The 15086-nt window shown below is 52.5% G+C and overlaps 1 protein-coding gene across 10 annotated transcripts in view; it reads left to right on the plus strand.

Annotated features, from left to right (window-relative positions):
• Positions 1-15086, plus strand: part of LOC140395308 (uncharacterized) — a 242710-nt gene that overhangs the window by 139700 nt on the left and 87924 nt on the right. Inside the window, exon 11 of one of the 10 annotated variants that reach the window (XM_072482915.1) lies at positions 1722-1829. The exons of the other annotated variants lie outside the window; for them this stretch is intronic. Within the exon in view, the coding sequence (XP_072339016.1) occupies positions 1722-1814 (93 nt within the window). The 3' untranslated portion in view covers positions 1815-1829. Of the gene's footprint in view, positions 1-1721; positions 1830-15086 lie in introns of those variants that run through there. 10 annotated transcript variants of the gene reach the window in all.

Below are 15086 nucleotides of genomic sequence, written 5' to 3' on the forward strand. Positions count from 1 at the left end.
TCCGTACCTGCTTGGCCCACCGCAAAATCTGTTCCTTGTCCCGGAATCGGTGCATTCGCACCACCATCGCCCTCAGTGGTTCATTTGCTCGCGGCTTCTTTGCAAGAGTTCATTTGTTCGCGGCTTCCTTGCAAGAGCTCTATGTGCTGAGGCTTCCGGGTGCGGATATGCAGAGCTAGGTCGCATATTCGGTAGCTCCCGCTTGGAACGGACTTTTGGGCTATTTTACAGGGCCCCCACGGCATTTGTTTGACATTTCCCGGTGTGGGAAGAAGACTGTAACATTCCCCTGACAGTATCCCCCAGGAATGTTATGTCTTTTGGCTACCAGACCCGGCAGAAACAGTAAATGATTTGGCTGCAAAAGGATAAACAGGGCCTCTTCCAGCATGCAGGCGGTGGAAGGGCAAGCTTAAAGCTGCAAACTGACCTGAGGGCCTTTATGAAAAGTGAATTCTAACAGCAGAGGGAACAACTGTGAAAAGATCTCACCAAGGCCACTGAAGAAGTGGAGACGAGGCTTCCGGTGGCGGCCATGGAGGAGTAGGTCACGCATTCGGCAGCTCCCGTCTGGAATGGACTTTTAGACCTTTTTCAGGAGTTTCCACAGACATTTTGGGACAGATTGGTGAAGCGAACACTGCCAAAAGGATTCCCTCTCGAGACTTTTGGGCTCTTTTCAGGGCCCCCAAGGGCACTTCTTCGACGTTTCCCAGTGTGGGAAGGAGTTAATAATAGTTCCCCGTCAGTATATGGCTTTAACTAGGAGCGGGGCGACAAAAAAGGTGGTGGTGGACCAGAAGAAGGGAGGGAAGAAGGACAATATGGCGGCGGGCGGAGACCAGGCAGCGTGGAGGCAGTGGGCGGAGGTGCAACAGGAGGGTATCCAGCGCTGCCTCAGAGAGATTAAAAAGGACCTGCTGGAGCCGATGAAGACTTCTATTGATAAGCTGCTGGAGACACAGACGGCTCAGGGGGTGGCGATCCGAGAGGCTCAACAAAAGATCTCTGACAATGAGGACGAGATCTTAGTCCTGGCGGTAAAGGTGGAGGCGCACGAGGCGCTCCACAAGAAATGGCAGGAGCGGTTTGAGGAGATGGAGAATCGGTCGAGGCGGAAGAATCTGCGGATTCTGGGCCTCCCGGAGGGGCTGGAGGGGCCGGGCATGGGGGCCTATGTGGTCACTATGTTACACTTGCTGATGGGAGCGGGGTCCTTCCAGGGGCCCCTGGAGCTGGAAGGGGCCCATAGAGTGTTGGCGAGGAGGCCCAAGGCTAACGAGCCTCCGCGGGCGGTGCTGGTGCGGTTCCATCAGTTCGTCGATCGGGAGTGTGCGCTCAGGTGGGCCAAGAAGGAGAGGAGCAGCAGGTGGGAGAACGCGGAGGTTCGGATATATCAGGACTGGAGTGCGGAGGTGGCGAAGAGGAGGGCCGGGTACAATCGAGCGAAGGCGGTGCTGCACAGGAAGGGGGTGAAGTTTGGCATGTTGCAGCCGGCGCGATTGTGGGTTACCTACAAGGACCGGCACCATTATTTTGAGTCTCCGGAGGAGGCGTGGGCCTTTGTTCAGGCCGAGAAGCTGGACACAGACTGAGGGTCGGGATGGGCGATTGGGGACTGCAGTGGATATGTTATGCCTATTTTTGGTTCGGTGGGGTGGGGGGGGCCTTTGCATTGTTTTGGGTTTCTTTTTCTCTGTGTTTTTCTCTTTCGGGGCTAGATGCCAAAAATCGAGGGGTGGCGATCTTGGTGGGAAAGAAGGTGTTATTCGAGGCGTCGAGCATTGTGGCAGATAATGGCGGTAGGTACGTAATGGTAAGCGGTAAGTTGCAGGGAGAGAGGGTGGTACTGGTCAATGTGTATGCTCCGAACTGGGACGATGCGGGTTTTATGCGGCGTATGTTGGGTCGGATCCCAGACTTGGAAGTGGGGGGCCTGATAATGGGGGAGACTTTAACACGGTGTTGGATCCTGCACTGGATCGCTCCAGGTCTAGGACGGGTAGGAAGCCGGCGGCGGCTAGAGTGTTGAGGGGATTTATGGACCAAATGGGAGGGGTGGACCTTTGGAGATTTGCAAGGCCGGGGGCTAGGGAATTTTCATTCTTCTCACATGTCCATAAGGCTTATTCTCGAATCGACTTTTTCATTTTGAGTAGGGCGCTGATTGCGAGAGTAGAGGATACCGAGTATTTGGCAATATCCATTTCGGACCACGCCCCGCATTGGGTGGACTTGGAGATGGGGGAGGAGAGGGACCAGCGCCCGCTGTGGCGCTTGGAGGTGGGGCTGTTGGCGGACGAGGAGGTGAGTGAGCGGGTCCGAGGAAGTATAGAGAGGTACTTGGAGACCAACGACAACGGGGAGGTCCGAGTGGGAATGGTATGGGAGGCACTGAAGGCGGTGGTGAGGGGAGAGCTGATCTCCATCAGGGCCCACAAGGAGCGGGGGGAGAGGGAGAGGCTGGTGGGGGAGATGATGAGGGTAGACAGGAGGTATGCGGAGGTGCCTGAGGAAGGATTGTTGAGGAAGAGACGCAGCCTCCAGGCCGAATTCGACCTGGTGACCACCAGGAAGGCGGAGGTCCAGTGGAGGAAGGCCCAGGGGGCGGTCTACGAGTATGGGGAAAAGGCAAGCCGGATGCTGGCGCATCGGCTTCGGAAGCGGGACGCAGCTAGGGAGATCGGGGGAGTTAAGGACAGGGGCGGGAGCGTGGTGCGGAGTGGGGTTGGCATCAATGGGGTCTTCAGGAACTTCTACGAGGAATTGTACCGATCCGAACCCCCACGGGAGGAGGGAGGGATGGGCCGTTTCCTGGACCAATTGAGGTTTCCAAAGGTGGAAGAGGGACTGGTGGCGGGACTGGAGACCCCGATTGGGCTGGAGGAGCTGATCAAAGGGATAGGAAGCATGCAGGCGGGGAAGGCACCGGGGTCGGACGGTTTCCCGGTCGAGTTCTATAAAAAATAAATGGACCTGTTGGGCCCGCTGTTATTTAGGACCTTCAATGAGGCAAGGGATGTCCTGGGCACTGATCTCCTTGATCCTGAAGCGGGACAAGGATCCCCTGCAATGTGGGTCTTATAGACCGATTTCCTTGCTAAATGTAGATGCCAAGGTGCTGGCGAAGGTCTTAGCCACGAGGATTGTGTGCCGCAGATCATCCATAAAGACCAGACGGGGTTTGTGAAGGGGAGACAGTTGAACGCGAATGTGCGGAGGCTTTTGAACGTTATCATGATGCCGGCGAGGGAGGGGGAGGCGGAGATAGTGGTGGCGATGGACGCTGAGAAAGCCTTCGAAAGGGTAGAGTGGGAGTACCTGTGGGAGGTGCTGAAGAGGTTCGGGTTTGGGGAGGGGTTTGTCAGGTGGGTTAGGCTGTTGTATGAGGTCCCGATGGCGAGTGTGGCCACAAATAGGAGGAGGTCCGAGTACTTTCGGTTGCACCGAGGGACGAGACAGTGGTGTCCCCTGTCCCCCCCTGCTCTTCGCACTGGCGATTGAACCCCTGGCTATGGCACTGAGAGTGTCGAGGAACTGGAGGGGGTTGGTGCGGGGTGGGGAGGAGCATAGGGTGTCGCTTTATGCGGACGACCTGTTGCTGTATGTGGCGGACCCGGTGGGAGGAATGCCAGAGGTAATGAGGATGCTTAGGGAATTCGGGGACTTTTCGGGGTACAAGCTCAATATGGGGAAGAGCGAGCTGTTCGTAGTTCAGCTAGGGGACCAGGAGAGGGGGATTGGCGAGCTCCCACTAAAAAGGGCGGAGAGGAGTTTCAGATATTTGGGGGTCCAGGTGGCCAGGAGCTGGGGGGCCCTGCATAGGCTTAATTTCACAAGGCTGGTGGAGCAAATGGAGGAGGCGTTCAAGAGGTGGGACGCGTTGCTGCTGTCCCTGGCGGGTAGGGTGCAGTCAATCAAAATGACAGTGCTCCCAAGGTTTTGTTCCTGTTCCAGTGCCTCCCCATGTTTATCCCGAAGGCTTTTTTCAGGCGGGTTAACAGGAGTATAATGGGGTTTGTGTGGGCGCGAGGGACTCCGAGGGTGAGAAGGGTGTTCCTGGAGCGGAGTAGAGATAGGGGGGGCTGGCACTGCCCAACCTCTGGGTACTACTGGGCCGCCAATGCGACAATGGTGCGCAAGTGGGTGATGGAGGGGGAGGGGCTGCATGGAAGAGGTTCGAGACGGCGTCCTGTGTGGGTACGAGTCTGGGGGCGCTGGCAATGGCGCCGCTGCCGCTCCCTCCAAGGAGGTATACCACGAGCCCGGTGGTGATGGCGGCCCTCAAAATTTGGGGGCAGTGGAGGCGGCATAGGGGGGAAGTTAGGGACTCAGCGTGGGCCCCATTACGGGGGAACCACCGGTTCGCCCCAGGAAGAACAGGTGGAGGGTTTTCAGGGTGGCACAGGGCAGGCATACGAAAGTTGGGGGACCTGTTTGTGGACAGGAAGTTCGCGAGCTTGGGTGAACTGGAGGAGAAGTACGGGCTCCCCCCCGGGGAACACCTTCAGGTATTTACAGGTAAGGGCGTTTGCCAGACGGCAGGTGGTGGAATTCCCACGGCTACTGCCACACACAGTACAGGACAGGGTGCTCTCGGGGGGTGGGGGGGGGGGGGGGAAGATCTCGGTAACTTAGCAGGTGATGCAGGAGGAGGAGGAGGCCTCGGTGGTGGAGTTGAAAGGTAAGTGGGAGGATGAGTTGGGAGAGGAGATCAAAGAGGGGACGTGGGCAGATGCCCTAGGGAGGGTGAATTCTTCCTCTTCATGCGCGAGGCTCAGCCTCATACAGTTTAAGGTGCTGCACAGGGCACACATGACCGGGACAAGGATGAGCAGGTTCTTTGGGGGTGAGGACAGGTCTGTTAGGTGCTCAGGGAGCCCAGCAAATCACACCCATATGTTCTGGGCATGCCCAGCGCTGGAGGAATTTTGGAAGGGCGTAGCGAGGACGGTGTCGAGGGTGGTAGGATCCAGGGTCAAACCGGGCTGGGTGCTTGCAATGTTTGGGGTGGCAGAGGACCCGGGAGTGCAGGAGGCGAAAGAGGCCGGAATTCTGGCCTTTGCGTCCCTGGTAGCCCGGCGAAGGATTCTCCTTCAGTGGAAAGATACGAGGCCCCCAAGCGTGGAATCCTGGATCAGCGATATGGCAGGGTTCATTAAATTGGAGAGGGTGAAATTCGCCTTGAGAGGGTCGGTACAAGGGTTCTTTAGGCGGTGGCAACCGTTCTTAGACTTTCTGGCGGAACGATATACATTGGTCAATGGCAGCAGCTGCGGGGGGGGGGGGGTTTATTTTATTTTTGTTTATGTTATTTACACTGGAAGGGTCTGAGGGGGTGTATACACCTGTTGTCTTAAGTCAGGGTGTTAATGTTAATTTATTATTTAGGTACGGGAGGGAGGGGTTTGGGGGTTGCTTTTTTAGATTGTGTTTTGTACTTAACCCTGTTGGGTTCTTTTTTCTTTCTCATTTTGTTATTGATATTTTATGAAAACCTTTAATAAAAACTATTTTTAAAAAAAAGAGCTCTATGTGCTCTGTCCACTTCCAAGGGCCGCGTAAATGCCCCACCTCCTATCAACTTTCCAGCATACTTGCCACATATGCCCTCTCGTCCGAACCCTCGCTGCCCTCAGGGAGGCCAACGATCCTCAGGTTCTGTCTCCTGGACCTGTTCTCCAAGTCCTCCAACTTCTCCTGCAACCTTTTCTGGTGGTCCTTCAGCCCCATCTCGACCTCCAAAGCGGTTAAATGGTCCACTTGCTCGAACATCTTTTCCTCCACCATCTGAATCACCCGTCCGTGGGTTTCTGGACCCTGTTCCACCCGATCGATCGATGCTTTAATCGGGTCCAGCGTATCTTTCTTTAGCTTGGCGAAGCTCTCCTCAAAGAACTTCACCAGCTGTACCTTCGACCACTCTGCCACCGCACCAGGATCCTGCAACTCCGCCATGATTTCCTCCGCTGCCGGCACTGCACGCGTCTTCCTTGCTTGACTATGTCTCCTTCCACGGCCACTTCTAGTCCACTGCTCCAAATACTGGTGGGGGATTTCTCCTCACTCTCCACCGATTTATCAAGTGAAATTCCCCCCAAAACAGGAGAAAAGGTCCAAAAGTTTCATTACAAGCAGGAACTACCAAATGTGCAACCTCCTACTCCACTGGAGGTCAACGAATGATTTGTAGAAGTCCGGGAACCCGTCTGGTCCCAGTGCCTTCCACGCTTGCACGATCTTTCCCAGTTCTAGCGGTGCTCCCGTGCCCCGTTTTCTGTCCTTCCCCACGACTGGCATGTCCAGTCCATCGAGGAACTGTTTCACCCCGAGTCCCCTGGTGGGGGCTCTGAGGTGTACAGTCCCTGGCAAAAGTCCTTGAAGGTTTTGTTAACCTTGTCTGGGTCTGTTTCTAGCGTGCCTCTTGTCCCTTATTTGCGAAATCTCTCTGGTGGCTCCCTGCTCTGTCAGCTGGTGTGCCAACAGGCGGCTGGCTTTGTCCCCATGTTCGTATAGGATTCCCTGCGCCTGGCGGAGTTGGTGCACTGCATTCCTCATGGAGAGCAGGTCTGATGCGACCAGGTCAAAGTTCATTTGTAGCTTTTACCTGTCCGGAAAGAGCTTTACGGTCGGGGCCTCGGAGTATTTACAGTCTACCTCCAGTATGGAGACGACCAGCTGCTGCCTAGCCGCTCTCTCCTCTCTATCCCTTTGTGCTTTAAAGGCAATAATTTCCCCTCTAATCACAGCCGTTAGCGCCTCTCAGAACATGGAGGGTGAGACCTCTCCTTGTTTGTCGTGTACTCCGCTATGGCCTGTGATACTCCCTCACTGCAGGCCTTGTCGGCCAGTAGGGCAGTGTCCAACCTACATGTCGGACGTTGGGTACTGCCTCTTTCCAACCTCGCGTCCATGTAATGTGGAGCGTGGTCGGAGATTACGATTGCGGAGTACTCTGCCTTGAACAGAATGCAATTATACAAAAGCTAGTTAGACTACCATTTGCAAGAGTCTGCAGCACTACTGCCAGTTTGGCCTGTAATGCTTGGAAAACAGAAATAAACAGCAGCACAAACTTAGAATGTAGAGAAATAATTAATTTCAGCAAGTGATCAGGTTACAGAAGATGATTATACAAACTAATTCCTGCTCTGCACCAATGTTCAAGTTAAATCTGGTCTCATTTTCTATAATGCCGCCACTCTCATTGTGTGCCTGTGAATGGTCTCGCTCTTTACACCACCGTCACTCTCACTGTTCCTGCTACTGGTGTCAATGTTTATACTGCCACCACTCTCAGTGTTCCTGCTACTGATCTCACTTTTGATACTGCCGTCACTCTCACTGTGTTCCTGCTTCTGGTCTCAGTCTTTACACTGCCATCACTCTCACTGTGTTCCTGCTTCTGGTCTCAGTCTTTATACTGCCGTCACTCTCACTGTTCCTGCTTCTGGTCTCAGTCTTTATACTGCCGTCACTCTCACTGTGTACCTGCTTCTGGTCTCATTCTTTATACTGCCGTCACTCTCGCTGTGTTCCTGCTTCTGGTCTCGCTCTTTACACTGCCGTCACTTGCTGTGTTCCTGCTTCTGGTCTCAGTCTTTATACTGCCGTCACTCTCACTGTGTTCCTGCTTCTGGTCTCATTCTTTATACTGCCGTCACTCTCGCTGTGTTCCTGCTTCTGGTCTCACTCTTTACAGTGTCGTCACTCTCACTGTTCCTGTGACTGGTCTCACTCTTTATACTGCTGTCATGGCTCATGGTCTCAGTTTTCATACTGCCGTCATTCTCATTGTGTTCCTGCTTCTGGACTTAGTCTTCAAACTGCTGTCACTCTCACTGTTTTTACACGACTGATCTCACTCTTTGTGCTGCCGTCACTCCCACTGTTCCTGCTTCTGGTCTCATACTTTATACTGTTGCCTTGGCTCCTGGTCTCATTCTTTATACAGCTTTTACTCACGCCATGTTCCTGCTTCTGGTCTCAGTCTTTATACTGCCGTCACTCTCACCGTGTTCCTGCTTCTGGTCGCAGTCTTTATACTGCCGTCACTCTCACTGTGTTCCTGCTTCTGGTCTCAGTCTTTATACTGCCGTCACTCTCACTGTGGTCCTGCTCCTGGTCTCCGTCTTTATACTGCCGTCACTCTCACTGTGCTCCTGCTTCTGGTCTCATTCTTTATACTGCCGTCACTCTCGCTGTGTTCCTGCTTCTGGTCTCCGTCTTTACACTGCCGTCACTCTCACCGTGTTCCTGCTTCTGGTCTCAGTCTTTATACTGCCGTCACTCTCACTATATTCCTGCTTCTGGTCTCAGTCTTTATACTGCCGTCACTCTCACTGTGTTCCTGCTTCTGGTCTCAGTCTTTATACTGCCGTCACTCTCACTGTGTTCCTGCTTCTGGTCTCAGTCTTTATACTGCCGTCACTCTCGCTGTGCTCCTGCTTCTGGTCTCAGTCTTTATACTGCCGTCACTCCCACTGTGTTCCTGCTTCTGGTCTCACTCTTTATACTGCCGTCACTCTCACTATATTCCTGCTTCTGGTCTCAGTCTTTATACTGCCGTCACTCTCACTGTGTTCCTGCTTCTGGTCTCAGTCTTTATACTGCCGTCACTCTCACTGTGCTCCTGCTTCTGGTCTCCGTCTTTACACTGCCGTCACTCTCACTGTGTTCCTGCTTCTGGTCTCAGTCTTTATACTGCCGTCACTCTCACTGTGTTCCTGCTCCTGGTCTCCGTCTTTACACTGCCGTCACTCTCACTGTGTTCCTGCTTCTGGTCTCAGTCTTTATACTGCCGTCACTCTCACTGTGTTCCTGCTCCTGGTCTCCGTCTTTACACTGCCGTCACTCTCACTGTGCTCCTGCTTCTGGTCTCCGTCTTTACACTGCCGTCACTCTCACTATATTCCTGCTTCTGGTCTCAGTCTTTATACTGCCGTCACTCTCACTGTGTTCCTGCTCCTGGTCTCCGTCTTTACACTGCCGTCACTCTCACCGTGTTCCTGCTCCTGGTCTCCGTCTTTACACTGCCGTCACTCTCACTGTGCTCCTGCTTCTGGTCTCAGTCTTTATACTGCCGTCACTCTCACTATATTCCTGCTTCTGGTCTCAGTCTTTATACTGCCGTCACTCTCACTGTGTTCCTGCTTCTGGTCTCAGTCTTTATACTGCCGTCACTCTCACTGTGCTCCTGCTTCTGGTCTCCGTCTTTACACTGCCGTCACTCTCACTGTGTTCCTGCTTCTGGTCTCAGTCTTTATACTGCCGTCACTCTCACTGTGTTCCTGCTCCTGGTCTCCGTCTTTACACTGCCGTCACTCTCACTGTGTTCCTGCTTCTGGTCTCAGTCTTTATACTGCCGTCACTCTCACTGTGCTCCTGCTTCTGGTCTCCGTCTTTACACTGCCGTCACTCTCACTATATTCCTGCTTCTGGTCTCAGTCTTTATACTGCCATCACTCTCACTGTGTTCCTGCTTCTGGTCTCAGTCTTTATACTGCCGTCACTCTCACTGTGTTCCTGCTTCTGGTCTCAGTCTTTATACTGCCATCACTCTCACTGTGTTCCTGCTTCTGGTCTCAGTCTTTATACTGCCGTCACTCTCACTGTGCTCCTGCTTCTCGTCTTGGTCTTGAAACTGCAGCCACTCTCACTGTGTTCCTGCTTCTGGTCCCGCTCTTTACACTGCCGTCACTTGCTGTGTTCCTGCTTATAGTCTCAGTCTTTATACTGCCGTCACTCTCACCGTGTTCCTGCTTCTGGTCTCGCTCTTTACACTGCTGTCACTTGCTGTGTTCCTGCTTCTGATCTCAGTCTTTATACCTCCGTCACTCTCACTGTGCTCCTGCTTCTGGTCTTGGTCTTGAAACTGCAGCCACTCTCACTGTGTTTCTGCTTCTGGTCTTAGTCTTTATACTGCCATCATTCTCATTGTGTACCTGCCTCTGGTCTCCCTCTTTATACTGCTTTCACTCTCAGTATGTTCCTGCTTCTGGTCTCGCTCTTTACACTGCCGTCACTTGCTGTGTTCCTGCTTCTGGTCTCAGTCTTTATATTGCCGTCACTCTCACTGTGCTCCTGCTTCTGCTCTCAGTCTTCATCCTGACATCATTCTCATTGTGTACCTGCCTCTGGTCTCCCTCTTTATACTGCTTTCATTCTCAGTATGTTCCTGCTTATGGTCTCGCTCTTTACACTGCCGTCACTTGCTGTGTTCCTGCTTCTGGTCTCAGTCTTTATATTGCCGTCACTCTCACTGTGCTCCTGCTTCTGGTCTCAGTCTTTATATTGCCATAATTCTCATTGTGTACCTGCGTCTGGTCTCCCTCTTTATACTGCCGTCACTCTCAGTATGTTCCTGCTTCTGGTCTTGGTCTTTATACTGCCGCCATTCTCACTATGTTCCTGTGGCCAGCATGGCAGCACAGTCGTTAGCACAGTTGCTTCACAGCTCCAGGGTCCCAGGTTTGATTCCCGGCTTGGTTCACTGTCTGTGCGGAGTCTGCACGTTCTCCCTGTGTCTGCATGGGTTTCCTCCGGGTGCTCCGGTTTCCTCCCACAGTCCAAAGATGTGCAGGTTAGGTGGATTGGCCATGTTAAATTGCCCTTCGGTTAGGTGGGATTACTGATTTACGGGGATATGGTGAGGCTTAAGTGGGGTGCTCTTTCCAAGAGCCAGTGCAGACCATATGGGCCAAATGGCGGCCTCCTGCAATGTAAATTCTATGATCTGCTTCTGATCTCAATGTTTGCACTGCTGCCACTCTCACTGTGTTTATGCGACTCTCATCACTTCCTCTGTTCCTGCTTCTGGTCTCATTCTTTATACTGCCGTCACTCTTGCTGTGTTCCTGCTACTGATCTCAATGTAATAGTGCTGCAAATCTCAATGTGTTTCTGCTCCTGGTCTCATTTTTGATACTGCTGTCACACTCCATGTTCCCGAAGGTCTCATATTTGACACTGCAGCTACTCTCAATTGTGTTCCTGCGGCTGGCCTCAATCTTTATACTGCTGTTACTCTCTCATTTCCTGCGACTTGTCTCATTTTTTATACTGACCTCACACTCACTGTTCCTGCTTCTGGTCGCAATCTTTATACTGACCTCACACTCACTGTTCCTGCTTCTGGTCACAATCTTTCTACTGACCTCACTCCCTGTTCCTGCTTCTGGTCACAATCTTTATACTGACCTCACAGTCACTGTTCCTGTTTCTAGTCTCATTTTCTTTTCTTTTTAAAATATGTTTATTCAAAGTTTTTCCAACAAAAATTTTCAACCAATTAAACCCCCCCCCCCCCCGTAACAGAAAAGAACAGAACATATCAATCAAACATAATACAGAACTTATACAATGGGTTTCTCCCGCACATATTAACCCTCCCATATGCTTTTTTTTTTTTTACAAGTACCCCTAGGAAAAACCCCTCCCCGCCCGCCCAAATACCCCCCCCCCCCCCCCCCCCCCCCCCTCCCTGGGTTGCTGCTGCTGCTGACCGACCTCATTCTAATGCTACGCGAGATAGTCTAGGAACGGTTGCCACCGCCTGAAGAACCCCTGCGCAGACCCTCAAGGCAAACTTTATCCTCTCCAGCCTAATGAACCCTGCCATGTCATTTATCCAGGCTTCCACACTGGGGGGCTTCACGTCCTTCCACATGAGCAAGATCTTCCGCCGGGCTACCAGAGACGCAAAGGCCAGAATACCGGCCTCTTTCGTCTCCTGCACTCCCGGCTCGTCCGCCACCCGAAATAATGCCAGCCCCCAACTTGGCTTGACCTGGACTTTCACCACCTTGGACATAGTCTTCGCGAAACCCCTCCAGAACCCATCCAGTGCTGGGCACGACCAGAACATTTGGGCGTGATTCGCCGGGCTTCCCGAGCACCTCCCGCATCTGTCCTTCATCCCAAAGAACCTACTCAGCCTCGCCCCTGTCATATGCGCTCTGTGAATAACCTTAAACTGTATCAGGCTGAGCCTGGCACATGAGGAAGAGGAATTAACCCTACTCAGGGCATCAGCCCACAGACCCTCTTCAATCTCCTCCCCCAACTCCTCCTCCCACTTGCTCTTCAGCTCCTCTACCGAAGCCTCCTCCTATTCTTTCATCTCCTGATATATCGCCGAAACCTTGCCTTCTCCGACCCATACACCCAAAATCACCCTGTCCTGAATCCCCTGTGCCGGGAGCAACGGGAATCCCCTCACCTGCCGCCTCACAAACGCCCTCACTTGCATATACCTGAACGCATTTCCCGGGGGTAACCCAAACTTCTCCTCCAGCGCCCCTAGGCTCGCAAACGTCCCGTCTATAAACAGGTCCCCCATCCTTCTGATCCCTGCCCGATGCCAGCTCCGAAACCCCCCGTCCATCCTTCCCGGGACGAACCGATGGTTCTCCCGGATCGGGGACCACACCGAGGCTCCCATCTCACCCCTATGTCGTCTCCATTGCCCCCAGATCTTTAGCGTTGCCGCCACCACCGGACTCGTGGTGTACCTTGTCGGCGAGAGCGGCAGCGGTGCCACCACCAGCGCCCTCAGGCTCGTTCCTTTGCAGGATGCCATCTCAAGCCTCTTCCATGCCGCCCCCTCTCCCTCGATTACCCACTTACGGATCATCGCCACGTTGGCTGCCCAATAATAGCCACCCAGATTCGGCAACGCCAGCCCACCCCTGTCCCTACTACGCTCCAGAAACCCCCTCCTTACCCTCAGGGTCTTGTTTGCCCACACAAAATCCATGATGCTCCTACCTACCCGCTTAAAAAAGGCCTTGGTAATCATAATAGAAAGGCACTGGAACACAAAAAGAAACCTCGGGAGGACCATCATTTTAATCGACTGTACCCTGCCCGCTAGCGAGAGTGGCAACACATCCCATCTTTTAAAGTCGTCCTCCATCTGCTCCACCAGCCGCGTCAAATTAAGTTTGTGCAGGGCCCCCCCAGCTCCTAGCTACCTGGATCCCCAAGTACCGAAAGCTCCTCTCCGCCCTCCTCAACGGTAGGTCGTCTATCCCTCTTCCCTGGTCCCCTGACTGCACCACAAAGAGCTCACTTTTCCCTACATTGAGCTTATAGCCCGAGAAGTCCCCAAACTCCCTTAGGATCCGCATGACCTGCACCATCCCCTCCACTGGATCTGCCACATACTCTAGTCTCATTTTCTATAGTGCTGTTACTCTCATTGTGTTCCTGCGATTGGTCTCGCTCCTAATACCACCGTCACTCTCACTGTTCCTGCGACTGGTCTCAGTCTTTATACTGCTGCCAGTCTCATTGTTCCTGCAACTGGTCTTGCACTCTTAATACTGCTGTCACTCTCACTCTGTTCCTCCAACCGGTCTCACTCTGTATAGTACAGCCACTCTTGTGTTCCTGCTTCTGGTCTCAGTCTTCATAGAACATAGAACGATACAGCGCAGTACAGGCCCTTCGGCCCACGATGTTGCACCAAAACAAAAGCCATCTAACCTACACTATGCCATTATCATCCATATGTTTATCCAATAAACTTTTAAATGCCCTCAATGTTGGCAAATTCACTACTGTAGCAGGTAGGGCATTCCATGGCCTCACTACTCTTTGCGTAAAGAACCTACCTCTGACCTCTGTCCTATATCTATTACCCCTCAGTTTAAAGTTATGTCCCCTCATGCCAGCCATTTCCATCCGCGGGAGAAGGCTCTCACTGTCCACCCTATCTAACCCCCTGATCATTTTGTATGCCTCTATTAAGTCTCCTCTTAACCTTCTTCTCTCCAACGAAAACAACCTCAAGTCCATCAGCCTTTCCTCATAAGATTTTCCCTCCATACCAGGCAACATCCTGGTAAATCTCCTCTGCACCCGCTCCAAAGCCTCCACGTCCTTCCTATAATGCGGTGACCAGAACTGTACGCAATACTCCTGCCATTTATCCTGCCATTACTCTCTCTGTTCCTGCTTCTGGTCTCATTCTTTATACTGTTGTCACTCTAACTGTTCCTTCGTGTGGTCTCATTTTTTATACTGCCGCCAATCTCATTCTCCCTGTGATACTGGTCTCACTCTTATTCCTGCTGTCACGGTGGCACAGTGGGTTAGCCCTGCAGCCTCACGGCGCCGAGGTCCCAGGTTCGATCCCGGCTCTGGGTCACTGCCTGTGTGGAGTTTACACATTCTCCCAGTGTTTGGGTGGGTTTTCGCCCCCACAACCCAAAGATGTGCAGGCTAGTTGGATTGGTCACGCTAAATTGCCACTTAATTGGAAAAAATGAATTGGGTACTCCAAATTTTTTTATTTTTTTTTTAAATTCCAGCTGTCACTCTCACTGTGTTCCAGCCACTTGCCTCACTCTTTTCTGCTGCTGGTCTCTCACTCTTTATACTGCCGTCACTCTCATTGTGTTCCTGCGACTAGTCTCGCTCTTTACTCCACCGTCACTCTCACTGTTCCTGTTCCTCGTCTCGCTCTTTATACTGCTGTCACTCTCGAGTGTTCCTGCTTCTGGTCTCAATCTTTTTATTGCTACCACTTGCACTGTGTTCTGCTACTGATCTCACTTTTGATACTGCCGTCATTTTCACTGTGTTCTTGCAGGTCCCACTCTTTATGTTGCCTTCTCTTATTATTCCTTCTACTGATCTCACTCCTAATACTGCAGCCACTCACTGTTCCTGCTTGTCGCATTCTTTATACTGCCGCCTCTCTCACTGTATTCCAAATACTAGTCTCTGTTTATACTGCTGCCACGCTCAGTGCTCCTGCTACTGGTCTACCTCTTTATCCTGCCGTCACTTCTCATTGTTCCTGCAAATGGTCTCACTCTTTTTACTGCTATCATTCTCGCTGTGTTCCGGCTTCTCGTCTGACTCTTTATACTGCCATCACTTCACTGTTTCTGAGACTGCTACCACTCTCGCGGTGATCCGGCTTCTGATCTCACTGTTGATACTGCCGTCACTCTCATTGTGTTCCTGCAGATCTCACTCTTTACACTGCCTTCACTCTCACTGTGTTCCTGCAGGTCTCACTCTTTATACTGCCGTCACACTCAGTGTGTTCCTGCAGGTCTCACTCTTTATACTGC

The sequence above is a fragment of the Scyliorhinus torazame genome, chromosome 18 (assembly GCF_047496885.1).
Source record: "Scyliorhinus torazame isolate Kashiwa2021f chromosome 18, sScyTor2.1, whole genome shotgun sequence".
NCBI classification, from domain to species: domain Eukaryota; kingdom Metazoa; phylum Chordata; class Chondrichthyes; order Carcharhiniformes; family Scyliorhinidae; genus Scyliorhinus; species Scyliorhinus torazame.